The sequence below is a fragment of the Salarias fasciatus genome, chromosome 15 (genome assembly GCF_902148845.1).
Source record: "Salarias fasciatus chromosome 15, fSalaFa1.1, whole genome shotgun sequence".
In the NCBI taxonomy this organism is placed as follows: Eukaryota; Metazoa; Chordata; class Actinopteri; order Blenniiformes; family Blenniidae; genus Salarias; species Salarias fasciatus.
In genome coordinates, this window is record NC_043759.1 from 23,038,353 (window position 1) to 23,052,918 (window position 14,566).

General features: G+C 42.2%; 1 protein-coding gene across 1 annotated transcript; it reads right to left on the minus strand.

The window, feature by feature from the left end:
- Positions 1-735: 735 nt before the first annotated feature.
- brms1lb (BRMS1 like transcriptional repressor b) lies at positions 736-6,730 on the minus strand. Its single transcript, XM_030110582.1, has 10 exons — positions 6,469-6,730; positions 6,203-6,293; positions 4,872-4,999; positions 4,719-4,798; positions 4,464-4,560; positions 3,559-3,648; positions 3,401-3,465; positions 3,226-3,265; positions 2,931-3,060; positions 736-1,289 (listed from the first exon to the last, which is right to left on the minus strand). Exons 1-10 carry the CDS (start codon positions 6,602-6,604, stop codon positions 1,172-1,174), a joined length of 975 nt encoding a protein of 324 aa, XP_029966442.1. The 5' UTR covers positions 6,605-6,730; the 3' UTR covers positions 736-1,171.
- Positions 6,731-14,566: the final 7,836 nt, after the last annotated feature.

The window sequence follows — 14,566 nt, forward strand, 5'->3', positions numbered from 1 at the left end:
CCGTTTGTTTTTTTTTGTAATGAAACCACACACACGTGCACAGAGAATAATACACTATAAACAATAACAAAGATGAGAACGCAGGCATTCGTGTTGGATTGCTATTAAGAGTGATTCAACTATAAATCTACCGACTTTCAGGAGAGTATGGACTCGTCGTCATTACAGGCACAATCACACACATGGCAACACGGCAGGAAATAAAGACTCACGAAAACCAACCGCTCTCTCTCTCTTTATATATATATATATATATATATATATAAAATATATATTTACACTCACGCACACAAGGCAGCTCCTGTTAACTGTATTCGTAGAAATACGACTTGGCCTCAGACTGAACTTAAAAAAACGGGGAGAATTACACGAAAACATCAAAAGATCATTTAGTCGACGAGCTCCCCAAGTGGATTCCGACAAACACCCCCCCCCCCGCCCGCCCTCCCCCGGGATGATCTCCAAGAATAGAGTCATCTCATTATGTTCACAATATCAAATACTGATTAATGCTCGATTCTACCGTCTCATGAAAAAAAAAAAAAAAAGAACTTGAGGGATCCGAACAGATTTATCAGGCTCGGTATGAACGCAAAATTCAAGTCTAAGTGGTGCGATTCAGACACAGCCTCGCCTGGACGGAGGCTCCTCACTCACTCGTCATCTGACCCGCTTCAGTTCCCCCCGGTGCCAGCAGGCTGGGAGTAAGGCTCGACTGTATTGATAGTTCAGGGCTTCTTCTTCTTCTTCTCCTTCCTGTCAGCCGGAGCGTCGTCTCGTCTCGGAAAGGCACGCGACTTGAGTTTCTGGCGCTTCACAGTTTGCTACTGCTGTTTTTCTCTTCTTCTTTTTTTTTTTTTTTTTCCTTTTTAGCAGCACTTTGCATTGATCTCCGTTCCAGAGAAAATGACACTTTGTGACCTTGTATCAACATACATGTACATATTTACAGAGAGGGCCGCCTCCTTTAACTGCAAACGTCTGTTTTCAGATTTTTTTTTTGTTTTTTAAAATTCATAGTAACCTATGTACAGGGTATGAGTTGAGGATTGACCGTGTGTGTGTGTGTGTGTAGGTGTGTGTGTGTGGCCTCACAGGAAAGGAGACAAAGAAAACACAGCAGAGATAATGGTCTTCTTCTGTGTGTGTGTGTGTGTGTGTGTGTGTGTGTTTATGAGTGTTTGATGGTGTATTTGCCTTTCTGCAGCTGGGAGATGTACAGCTTCGACTTGGTGCCATCCAGCCGTTTGAACCACACCTCGTCGTTGTTGATGGTGGTGATGATGGCACTGCAGGAACACAAAACACGCAAAATGAAAAAGGAAATCCAAGTCTCAGTCTTTAAAAATTGGTTTCCGCATGTTTACATCTGTTATTCTGGCTGAGGGGAGAGAGGTGTGTCTCCACGGTTCTATTTTATTGTTCCCGCCCGCTCAAGAAGAAACTGGGCTGTATTTAACATTTGAACTGAAATGCGTTTCATAACACTGGTTTAGAGGGTTAATTGCAATGAAAAGTGATTTAAGTGTTCACAAGGAGTTTAAATATTACCCAGAGTGCTTCTGAAAGTGATTTCAGAGCCAAATACGACCATGGGGAGAACTTTCCCTGACCCGCCTTTTCATTAGACACAATCTAAAGTAATTCAGAGACTCGGCGCCATAAATTCAACCCGAACAGATTTTATGTTTTTACAATTTGGCTTAAGATCATCAGAGCTGTTTTAATAGACTACAGGTTCATTTTTAAAGTGATACTTCAACATTTTGGCAAATTGGCCCATTTAGTGCAATTCCTTAGTCATTTCGAACAGCATACTTACAGTTTTTGTGAGGGCGAGCTGTTGTTTATTCAGAGGCGAGTTGGGGAAGGTTTTCAGGACGGACACAATGGAAGTGGATGATATTTTTGTTCCCCCTCGTCAAACTCATCAAATACAAAATCCAACAACCCCAAAACACTTTGGTGGACACGTTATAATCCGCACATTCACTACGCTGTGGAACACCAACAAATAATATTGTAGCGTTACGACACTGAAGCAAATACTGGGAACTACTTTTTCTTTTGAAATCACTACGCCCAGACGCCATGTTTAGTAAGTAGTTCCGTCTTAGCAATCTTCGCATAAACAACTCAATCTCATAATTTTGTATTAATATTTCACAGCGTAGTGAATGTGCGGATTATAACGTGTCCACCAAAGTGTTTTGGGGTTGTTGGATTTTGTTTTGGTGAGTTTGACGAGGGGAAGCAAAAATACCGCCGACTTCCATTGTGTCTGTCCCGAAAACCTTCCCCAACTCACCTCTTAATAAACAACAGCTCGCCCTCACAAAAAAGTAAGTATGCTGTTCGAAATGACGAAGGAATGGCGCTAAATGGGCCAATTTGCCAAAATGTTGAAGTATCCCTTTAAGGATGCAGCGGTGCTGAGCTGGACTGTGCTACAAGGTAGATAAATGTCAGCCACTTCATAAAATAAACCACAGTTTTAATCTTTCTTTTAAAAACGAGCAAACACACCGGCTTTTATGGAGACAGCGTTCACACACAGAGAAACACGATCTGCGCTCAGCCCTCAGTCTGGACTCGCAGGCTCACGTAAGGAAATGTACACAGTTAGCAGGACGTAGGCAGTGTCCACCGTCATGCTGCATTCATTCTTTTGTTTGCTGAAGTAAAGCAGATCTGTGTACAGATCGCAGCTCTTCCCGTTCTTAACAGGCACCTGTGGCGTCCGTCCCCTCACTCCGTGGGTGACGAGACACGCATCATTTCCACTGACAGTTCTTCCTCTTCCTACGGCAGAAAGTGGAACGCAGCCGTTCGGCCCGATTCGACCTCTTTGTGTGAGGAACACCCATGAGAACACGGAACTTATTTTCAGTGTTTTAATGACTTGGTGGAGTTCACACGCGCACACGCACCTTGTTGGGTACTCGTCCTTCCTGTTGATGCAGATGGCCTGTCCCCTGCAGTACCACTGGTTGTCATAGAAAAGCCGGCCGTCCTCGGAGCGCGCCACGTGGTGATGTCTGTCAGGCTTGACTGCCGGGGCTGAAAGGAAACCGGTTCAAAATGAAGCGATGCCAGTGCCGGGTCCGACCCGCGTGTCGTTTGCTTGTGGAGTTTGAATCTGGCTCAATGGAATTCAACAAGAGCTCGTTTTCAGCAGAGCGTATTGAATCAGGCGGAAGTATGGATCCGTGGCTGCACTCTTACCATCCACCTTCACCCGGTGCGGCCCCAGCGACGCCACAGCCTGCGAGGGACGGGGAAACGAAAGACACAATCAGAATGGTCAAATCACAACTCGGATACACACACACACACACACACACACACACACACACACACACACACACACGGGTAAATAGTCTGTCTGCTTACACGGTACCTTCCTTATCGCGGTCCAGTCTTCTAGAATATCCAGATCTTGCAGCATATAAACAATATAAGGCCGTATGGAAGGTTAAGGGAAGACAGGAGTTAACCAGCTGGACACATCTGGACAGACCGGATGGGGGAATAAGGAGGCCGAAGGGAAAAGGATATCGGAGACAACAACAGGCTTCTTCTTCTTGACGGGACAGAACGGGTCTTTCTTCTTGTTTTTCCGTGAGTGCAATCCGTCGTTCCACAACTCTGGAAAGATCAAACAGACAAGGAGACACTGAGCTGCTCCATCTTCCACATTTTGTTATGTGATTGTTCCATAGATTGATGAATATATATTTTAGGATAATGAACCAAGGAGCTGTTTGTACAGCAAACACATTTCTACATAAATACTGAAAGTTATATTGGATGATTAAATATACTGATTTCTAATATTTTTTTCTGCTCAATAACAATTATCTCTCTAGATAAAAAGCAGTTTTTCTTTACAGTATTTTAATGAACTACTGTTGCTCTGCCTCACTTTTACTTTCCTAGTCTGTCTGGAAAACATTACAACATTTTTAGTAATAAAGCAAATATAAAACGATATCTTTTCATTGACTGTCTTGTTAGATAACACTTGTTAGACACAACCGACTCTGCAATTAATAACCCATAATGTTAAAAATGTCATCACTATAGACGTGATGAAGCCAATAACTGTGATTTTGACACCCTGACTCCGGCCAAGCAGCGTCAAAGGGTCATTTATAGCTCTAATAAGCTCCGACGATGCCCATGTCTGGATTAAACAGTATGCTAAATGGTCAACCTTTCCGTCTGGCAAACATTAAAAACAAAACATGAAAACATTTTATCCACTATTCCTTCAAAGATTTGCAAAATGTAAAAAACTGTCAACCAGCACAGGATCTGGATGTAAGATGCATCAACAGGGGAGGAGGATGAAAAGGTTTTCAAAGAACTGAAAGGTTTCACAACAAGCTGAGCTTCTGTCTTGATTTTAACAGAATGGATGAAGACGTTTGACATCAGTTGGTTGATATAACGACTGATACCCGAGGTGATGTCGATACTGTGTCTGTCCTCCTCCAGTCTTCTGATCTTCTCCTCCAGTTCGCTCTGGACTGTATCGAACAGCAGCAGCTTCTCACTCTGTGAGACACAGAGAACACAGACTGTAAGGCTCCGTTAACGCGACACAGTTTCCAGTGAAAACACATTTCTTCCTCTATTTTCCTGCTGATTTGAAAAATGTTCCAGTAGGATTCATTTCTTCACATTAGCCGCCGAATCTCCGGTGTAACACTGACCTCCCAGTGCTGGCAAGCAGCCTGGATCTCACACTCATATTTGTTCTTCACCGACTCCAAGCAAAGCTCCCTGTAGATTCCTGTGGAAGTAAATAAAGAAATTACAGAAAGGCAAATCAGGAATCTGGCAGGCGGGAAGGCGACTGGACTTACCGGCCACTTTGGTCCTGATCTGCATGTTCTCCTGCAGGTTGGCTAAAGGCTCCAGATACTCCTGAGCGCAGCCGGCCATCACCTCCTGGAGCTTGATGTCCACCTGGCTCAGACGCTCCTTGTACAACCTGAGATGTGAGAGGACATACAAACGCATTCATAAACGTAGCTTTACAATTTAATGCTTTATTATAGTTCAATTCTGTAGATCGGTATTAAAAAAAAAACACATGAAGACTCGCTGACAATGAATCAGATGTTTGCGTTCGTGCACATCTGGCCACTCAGATCAAACCCAACTGCTGTAGATTTTGTTGACAACAGATCGGATTTCACTTCATTATTTCAACATTACATAAAAAAAAAAAAGATGACAGCAGGACAGAATTCAGGAGCAGAATAAACACAGAAATCTGGAAAATTTCGAAATTGGGTCCAAGAAGAGGAAGTTATTTGGAATTACAATACAGCTCTAATACTCATAAATTTTATTAATATCGTGGTTCCATACACACACACTCTCTTCTCTTTAAAAAACAAACATTACAAAATTATTATTCACTCAGGCTTTCCAATAAACAACTGCTTATAGCTGCTTTATTTACTTTGTCTTTAAGCTTCAACTTTATTCCACTTTTTAAGCTTTTCTTAATTGCTTTGTTTTGTATGTTCCTCATCACATAAGATCACGTTTCTTAAATCACTCTATTTAATGAGAATTTCTTTGTAAAGCACTGTGAACTGCACCGTGTCTCCACAAATAAATCTGCCTACGTGTCAATAAATAAAGCAAATCACTACTGACCTGCTTAGAAGAAACGTTGCTCCTTTTAAGAGGAATACGCATGTGTGTGGATTTGGATATGGCTTTCACTTTGTCTTGTAATTATTGTTTTTAACTGGCTGCAAACTTGTTCAAATTCTAATACATACATACAGATCAATAACCAAGGCTGCATGGTAGAGCAGTGGTTAGAGGTCGCGCTGTGAGTGTGTGTTTGTTTCCTCCAGAGGAAAACATGCATGTGAGCTTGACTGATGAGCCTAAACTGTCCCTAGTTATGGATATGAGTGTGTGTGGTTTTTTTATCTCCCTGTATTTGTCCTGTGATGGACTGGACACCTGTCCAGGTGTACCCTGCCCTCCCCCACAGTGGCCTGTGACCAGCTCCAGCGCCCCGCCACCTGACCAGGGCTGATCGGTACTGGAGGTGGACGGGTGGCAATAATAACCCAGAGTGAGTGTCCAACTGAGAAGACACCACGGAGGCTCTGATCCACACCTGTTGCAGTGACCTGTGAGGCTCTGTGCTGCTGTGAGGATCACTTACTGCTCCTTTAAGTCGGAGAACTGCTTCTCCAGCGTGGTCATCTCATCCAGACACTCCATCCTCCTCCTCTCACAGTCTTCATCGTCCATCTCTGTCCACAGGAACACCGAGACAATCCACATCACCTCCATACTGCACCTCCACCCCTGCTGCAGCAGCAGCCACACCCCCACAGCAAACACTTATTTCGGGTCAGCTAAATCAGACAAACCACCGTGTTTAATGAGTCAAAGTGTCTGTTGATGCTCTCGGCCTGTTTCTCCTACCGGAGCTGTCTCCATCTTCAGACACCGACGAGCTAACGGTGTCCTCCTCGTCCGTGCTGCTGCCGTCCTGCTCCGGGAAATCCACCTCCATGTCTTCGTGGTTGCTCTCTTTCTTCTCCCGCGAGTGTACCGGCATTGCCACCGCGCGATAGGCCGCCGCTGATGGGCTGGCACCGGCTTTTACTCGGTATTTTCACCCCGAAAAGAAGAGGCGAAGGCGGCGCAGACAGCTAGCCGGCTAGCCCCACATCCACCAGCTGGAGACACATGGCCGCTCTGGACCAATCAGAGAGAGGCTGGCGGAGCTCCACCAATCAAATGCCAGCACGAGCGGCCAACTGTGGAGCAGAGCATGCTGGGATGTGTAGTTTTGGTAAAATTATTAATAGAATAGAAAAATATAACAGAACAAAAACAACAAGATATAATATAGTATAATATAATATAATATAATATAATATAATATAATATAATATAATATAATATAATATAACATAACATAATATAATATAATATAATATAATGCAATACAATACAATATAATTAGTGCTGTCAGTTTTAATCGCATTGATCGCAATTTATCGTGATTAATTCATGGAGAACTGTCAACAATTAACTTTTTTAAAGTTGAGATTAATTGCAATGAAGAATCTAATCCTCATAAATCAGTCCCAATGTCAGGAAAAAACTCTATTATCCTGTAGTTCTTTTCTTTGACCCAATTGGCAGACCTCAATGGATTAATCGTGATTAAAATTGACAGCACTAAATATAATATAATATAATATAATATATTTGTCGTTATTCACGCTTCCGTGACTCAGAATAAGCTCAGGGTATTTTGCTTTAGGACGAAATTCAAGGAAAATGTCAAAAGCTCATACTACAGCTATATCATATCACTGATTCTGTCATAAAATTAAGGCCTTGAAGTAGAATTGTGCGATGGTGATTTCCTCATCTCAAGCAATTTATTCAAACAAACGCCAACAACAGCGGAGGGTGTGCCACAAAAAAAGTTTATTGCTTCCATTCAGTTTATTTAAGAATAGGATAGGTTTAATTCCCTTGAGGGACTTTTGAGGGACTGTTTAATCTACTGTGGTCTCATCTAAATACCAGAACTGGTATGACTTGTGTAAATCTGTGGGGCACTGAAGTAAAGTTGCGATAAACAGACAGGTAGTATCCATGAGCTCACCGCTGACTCATGACTGACGGTGTGAGAATCCATCTGTGGGTTTTCTTTTGGCATACCGAACATCTCCAGGAATACAGAGGTGTTACAGAGCATCTGTGAGCTGAGCGCACCGTGATTCATGCAGCCCGAGGTGAAATCCGTCACGGCTCAAACCCACAACACCTCACCGGGAGAACTCAACAGATGTCCGACCCTGTCAGAATACAGAAAGCGATCGGCTGCATGATGGAGAAGATTTCTGCCAGGAGAGGCATTGACTCACAGGCAGGCCTCAGGATCAAAAGCGATACGGTCTTCCCACTGGTGGAGCAATGATTTCAACATTGGTCTTGGGTAACGTGATTTTGAATCCCAGGAATGACAACTAGCCAAGTCCACTGCGAAAGTTTCAGTGACTCACGGTGGTGACTCCTAAAGGAGGCAACTCAGCCCACGAACCGTGCCACAGCGCTGTTGCACTTCATGTCTGACGGCAGAACAGGAGGCAGAGTTTCAGCTATCAGGATCCTCCCTTGTGGAGCCAGATCCCAGTTTCTGTTAGGGAGGCCGACACCGTCTCTACTTTCAAGGCCAGCCTGAAGACTTTTTAATTTATTGAAGTTTACAGTCCGGGGCAGACTGGACCATTTTCCAGTGACACTGCTTTAGGTTTAGACTCCTCGATGTTTGTCTGAATGAGTATATGAGCATGCACACACCTATAAATAAGGTCCAGGGGTCAAAAATTCGGAGTTGCCCTTTAAGAAGATTATCCCTGCTTTCTTGAGCCTTTTCTTGAATTACTGGCCGTGGACAGTTGTGTAATGCAAATGAAGATATCACCATGTGATTCATGGTTTTTCTTTGTTGATATGACGACGCGTCACGGTGCTGCAGTGGTTAGTAGGCTCACCTCACAGCGTGAACATGCCAGGTTTTCCTTTCCTTTGTTCAAACTGTTTGTATTGGTTTTCTCCAGGTTTCTTCCCACAATCTTTCCTTTATATATCATCAGCTGTGATTTATCTTAATTCATTAGCCCAAGCATAAATTTTAACTTTTTTCTTTTATTTATTTTTTTCAAGTTTTTTTTTTTTTTTAGCTGGTCAGTCAACACTGTAGTTTAAAATGGAATTTGATGTGCATTTTCCCAGAGATTCGGTGCATTGTCTGTCACTGAGATTCACCAGCATTTCATAAGTTCGCCACATGAGGGCAATAAAGATCCTTCCACGCTTCATCAAATCAAACCCCTGGAGTATAATCCATCCGGGCAATGATAAAACATCTGCAATAAAAAGTGAGCTAAATTCAAGAACAGATGACTGAGAAAAAAAAAACATGAATTAAAAGTCTTCAAATAACACCGTGTAATGACTGCTGTAAGAAAATGAAATACAACACTAAATACTGCAACCGTGATGAATTTCACTAATCAGACATTTTATTGGGCTGGAAAGAGAAGAGAAACAAAGGAGGACTGTGAAACAAGGTTCCTTCGTTAATTTATTTTAATTCCCAGGCTCTGATCTGAGATCTTTTAGTAAAAAGCAAATCAGGTCTAACACTGTTGTCGTGTCAACGGTCCCCTAATGTTGTTTCAAACTTTGTGATGGTGGTACAGGAAGGCCTCTTCAGTCATGCTGGAGCCAGTAGAAGAACACCAATGGAAAGGCGTCCAGCCATATTTTACCACTCATATTTTCAAATAGAGAACAACATGAAAAGAAATCTCTGAAAAATACCCAGGACCCCCCAAAAACTGTATAAAAAAAACTTTACAGATTTATGTTTTTCTTTTGTTTTTGCCTGTTTGTTCACCAATGAAACATTGATTAATTTTCATCCTTGTAAACTTGTCAATGCTGGTATTGATGTCACCGTTAATTATACAAACGACACAAAAATTAGTGATTTTATGACCTAATATGAAAAATAGTCACGGTTTGGGGTCTTCTTTGACATATCCAAGACTGACGAAATGAAATAACAAATAAAACCATCTTGGATCCCTAATATTTCTTTTATGGAAAATAGGACATTCTTCTGCTTTTTCCATAAATAATGAATGACTGGCCTATGGTTAAAACCCTCAAATATTGTAATTGTTTAAGGGCTTTACAGACGGAAAAAATAACAATCGCTAATAGTTTAGAAGATTTTTAATGCACTTTTTGCCCTTGATTACTTAAGAATTAAGGTAAATTCCAGGTGACAGGTGGCAGGTGAAGGGGATTCCTGTATTTCATGACCCTCTGAAGTTGACATTGTAAATAATAAAACAGGATCTGTCATGCCCATTTTACTCTAACCTTCCACGATCGTCCTCCTCCTTACGTCCTCGCTCTAACTCACCCAAACAATACTTCCATCTGAATATTTCCATATTTTGACAATTAAATCTAGGTTATAGGTCAGGCTTCACTGATTTTTCTTTCTTATAAACCTTTCACCTCTTTAGAGTTGGTCTACCGGGTCTACATCTGATATATGTCTTTTCTTCATTGATATTTGCGGCCAGTGACACCTGTAAAACTTCATATTACTCAACACAGACTTTACTCACTTATTTGGAAAAACAGGCTGAATGTTGTCAACAGTCTTCGTGTGTTACACTCTTCCATCAGTGCTGAAAAGACAGAGTGATCGCAACGAAAACATATTCCACATTCACAAAATTATCACAGGGTGTACTGACTCAGAAAACGCCGAGCGCTCTGAGTCCCATCGCCACTACGATCACCACGACCAGACAAAAGCAGGAGCTTATCTGATTTGCAGTGAGACGTAAGAGACGTGTTTACTGAAGACTGAGGACACGCTGTCCAGAGCAGCAGCTCCTGAATTCACCTGCAAGCAAAAACATGGAGGATGACGCCTGTTTTTACAGACGGTGGCCTGACAGAGCCACCAGTGATCAGTTCCTTCCAAAAAATATCCTCATTTTCTCTTTTCTTCGGTCTTTAATGTGTGTTTTATACTATTTTGGCAATATTATACAACTTTTAATGAATACCACCGTTTCAGAAATACTGTTCCAGATCTATTTCTATCTATAACTATATCTACTCAGTGTGGCACCCAGGGTTGTTAAGTTTAGGGTTTTTTCCTTAAAATGGTCAAATTGTAATAATGTTAGGTTAAGATGTGGTTCAGCATGCAAGCCATATCTGATAGAGATCATGTTGGAATAAAAAACGCACATGACTCACTAATATTCTGGTCTTACAGTGACCTCTAGTGGCTAAAGATAATATGAGAGAAGCTATGTAGAAAATCTGACAGCAGGAAACATACAGCATGTTAAGGAAAAAAACATTTTTTTAACCTGAATTCATTTATTTCATCATTTATAACATTGATAAAGTCTGCAAATACACTGATGTAAATGTAAATACTGTTTTCCAAACCCGAACCAAGTAGAGTCATATTTCTAAAACCATACAATGATGGCAGTAACTAGTTTCCATACGTAACCGGTTAAAACCATCCAACCAGCCACGGAGCAGCCCTGTCAGTCATTTTTTTTTTTTTTTTTTTTTTTTTCCCCCATTGACGACAACGGTCTGGCGCAGCTTTGTTGTCAGTGTCGTGTATTGTTTGCTGATAATGAAGAGTAAATAGGCCAAACTATGAGAAGGAGGAAATGAAATGAAATGGGCCTGATCCCATTTAAAGCGTCTGCTATTCACGCTGTTTTACTCCACTTCAGTTTCCAAATAACTGCAGTAACTGTGTCAGGAAACTTTGTGTTCGGGGGCAGTACAGTGTGTGAGCAGAAAGTCTGAGCTGTCTCTGCAGCAACCTTTTTAACTACTTCCCTTTCTTTTACTACTGTACTTTACACACACACTCACATGCATCTGCACTGTGTAGTGCAATTAATGTAAATGTGATCAAATAAAAGCACACAGCCTGTGTTCTGCTTTTCAATTATTCCATATTTTGGCTTGAAATCACAGTACCATTGTTGATACTTTCATGGATTTTAAAGAAGTCCCTCTCTCGCTTCAGAAAAGTGACAATAAAGGGGGGTAAAAAAAAAAACCAAGCTGGTTTTTGATGTTTTATTTTATCTCATCTCCTTTGAAGTCCTGCAGCTCCCACTGCTCGTGCCAAAATCAAAAGACGCTCTTAAATCTCCAACTCGCTCAATATGCAGCAGCAAGTATTTGAATTGGGGCCAAGCAAAGCATTTGTAAATCCCCCACCGTTTGCAATCCTCCTCTGCTCGCCACCATAAAATTTACTGAAAATTTAATGATCATGTCAAAGCGGATTTTTCTCATTCTTGTATTAAGGAACTCCTGGTTTATGTGCGCTGTGTGAGCTCCTGCTGCACACTTGGCCCTCTGATACTGCATTATCTTTCGAGCCGAGCCTGTGATTGCATTCAAATGATTTCAAAGTTGCTGTTTTGAGTTTGAATTAGGAATATTTAGCATTTATTTGAAGCTTAAACCAGAATGCTTTTATGATCACACATAGTTGTAGAAGGAAGTAGCTAAAGTATCTAAAAAGACAGAAAAATATGTCTGCAATCAATTCTGAAAGAGGAAAGGCTCGAGACCAAGACATTTTCATGGTAATGATCTTGGGATATTCTTTATGACGAGCGAAGCTAATTGCCTTCTCGGGTGTAGACGTTCCTTCAGATGCTCCTCACAACATTCGCAAACACGTTGTCTGAAAGGTCGTTTCACTGGATAATTAGGTAATTTATCAAGAGATGTTTGCTTTTGGAAATGGTTGGGTGCGTTTTACAGGTGACCTCCAAAGAATAACACTGCGAGGAACGAACAAACAGGAGAATTTAAAAGTTCCTTGTGTTATTTTGAGGATCTGTCAGATGCGATAATTAGTTAAACCTGTCAGTAGGTCAACTTCCACATGTGTGTATGTGTGTGCACGCAACACTACGGCAGCGGCCATTTTTATGCTAAAAAATCTTCACATTCAGGGAAAACTCAAACCAACGAACTGGCTTGGGCGATTACCAAAAAAGGGAGAAATTCTGCTCAACGCACATCAAATGAGCCGGTCTGGGCCTCTGTGATGTTCTCATGTAGATGCATCGGCCTGTGGGGATGCCTCGGAAGGGAAAGGTATTGCCCCTTCTTTGAAAAACGCCCACGATTCCCCGAAAAAATATGCATTTGCACAATCAGCATAAAAGGGGAGGTTCCGAGAGTTCTTCAGCCTGCTGAGAAAGTTTCAGTTGGCGCGGCGAAGCCTCCCCTCACTCCTGTTTTAAATACGTGATCGCGTAGCGCGATCGTCACGCCGCCGCCGTGAGGGAAGCGTGGATGTTAAGTCCCTGTGCCTTTTTGAAATGTGAGTTTTGAGGAAACAAACCTAATGAGTGGTTTGCAGATCATGCGATCGTCAGACAAGCACATGATAAATAAAGTCCGTATTCATTCAAAGTCAACTTAAAATGCATCAGAATGCACTCATTAAAAAAAAAAAAAAAAATGATTGTGGGCTCAAAGAAAACATCCTGAGTCACACTTGCCCATAAAACAAAAACCAAAAAAAGCATGTGTGAACTTGTCACAGTAAAATGCTCCTTTCTACCTGAAACCACACCGTGAATGCTGGATGTGGGCGTAGTTGAGCTGCGAGAGGAGAACTGCTGTGTCACCGTGCCAACGCAGGAAACCAGGCAGGCTCGGGTTGACTGTCGGCGTCCGCGAAGCTATTACTGTAATGCAGGAGAGCTCGCTGCCTCCTGAACGCGGAGGGAAACAGTGCGACTGACGTGCACACATCCGGGAAACTCAGGCCGCTGGTGCTGTTTGACACAGCTGAGCAGCCGGTGGAAACTGTCACGTTTCTCACACTCTGGAAAGTCGTGTGTTGGGACATTCTGGAACTCTGCTGATCCGAAGTTCATCGGATCATAAACAATGCAATAACGTGATCTGTGGTGGTTGTTTTTGTGATGACACACACGAGAACGACACACTGCAGACATTCTAACAGCAGTGGTAGTACAGAGACATTCACATGGACAGAGAATGATGCTGGATTGTTTTTACAGGTGACTTTCAGCTGTTTGGTAGTCCCAGGAGGATCTGGACTGGGAGTTATGCCAGTCTGGACGCCGCCTTTGTTGTCTTTGTTCATCTGCTTGTGCATGTACCGCAGCAGCGTTCCTGCAAAATTGCGTTTTCCCCTGTTTACATGGCGACATAGCATTTTCAAAAAGCTGGGTTCTTCCGCGTAGTGAGTCGGCAAGGCGCTCCTCCTCGTTTTCAATAAAGTTGCATTTCCAGTGACTCTGAGCAACGCTATCATGAAATCGGACCCACAAAACACAACAGTTTTCACTCGGAAAAAAGGTTGTGGTGTAAACGGGGCCTGCACAACATAAAGAACATGCAAACTCCTGAAAAAGAAGAAAGGCCTGGTCTCAAGGGGAACCATAACACCTCCCCATTGAAGAGCCACTGTACATTCCTGGAGGATCGGTGGCAGAAGAACTCGATGTTCCACTTGTTTGTTGCTCTTTGTCTCTGTTCTTTCCTTTTCTCTCCTTCTCTCCCCTCAACAAAAGATTCCACCTCTGAATCTGGTTCTGCAGGAAGGTAAAAGGAGTTTTTCCTGTCCTTGTTCTCGTGGAATTGTTGGGCTTTTCTCTGTAATTAGTGAGTGTGAAACATCCCGTCGATGTGATTGAATGTGATTATCCTGTGAGGGACCGGTGAATGAAACCTGGATAGAACAAAACCCGATGGACTCCAGCTTTAAGATTATTTCTCACTTATTAACACTGTATCTTGAGTTTTCAAACCTTAAATAATGTAAATTGTCATACATGCCATTAATAATCCCATGCATGAAGATTCTGGCCTCACACAGATTCACACGTTATTTGTTTTTCCCACTTCCTGCTCATGAATATTCATTATCTGA

Excerpts from the sequence above, each read along its gene's own strand:
- brms1lb (XM_030110582.1), bottom strand. The coding sequence starts at position 6,604 with ATGCCGGTACACTCGCGGGAGAAGAAAGAGAGCAACCACGAAGACATG. Across the intron at positions 6,294-6,468 it reads TGAAGATGGAGACAGCTCCG|AGATGGACGATGAAGACTGT; the intron begins GTAGGAGAAACA and ends TCCTGTGGACAG. Across the intron at positions 3,061-3,225 it reads GCACCGGGTGAAGGTGGATG|CCCCGGCAGTCAAGCCTGAC; the intron begins GTAAGAGTGCAG and ends GTTTCCTTTCAG.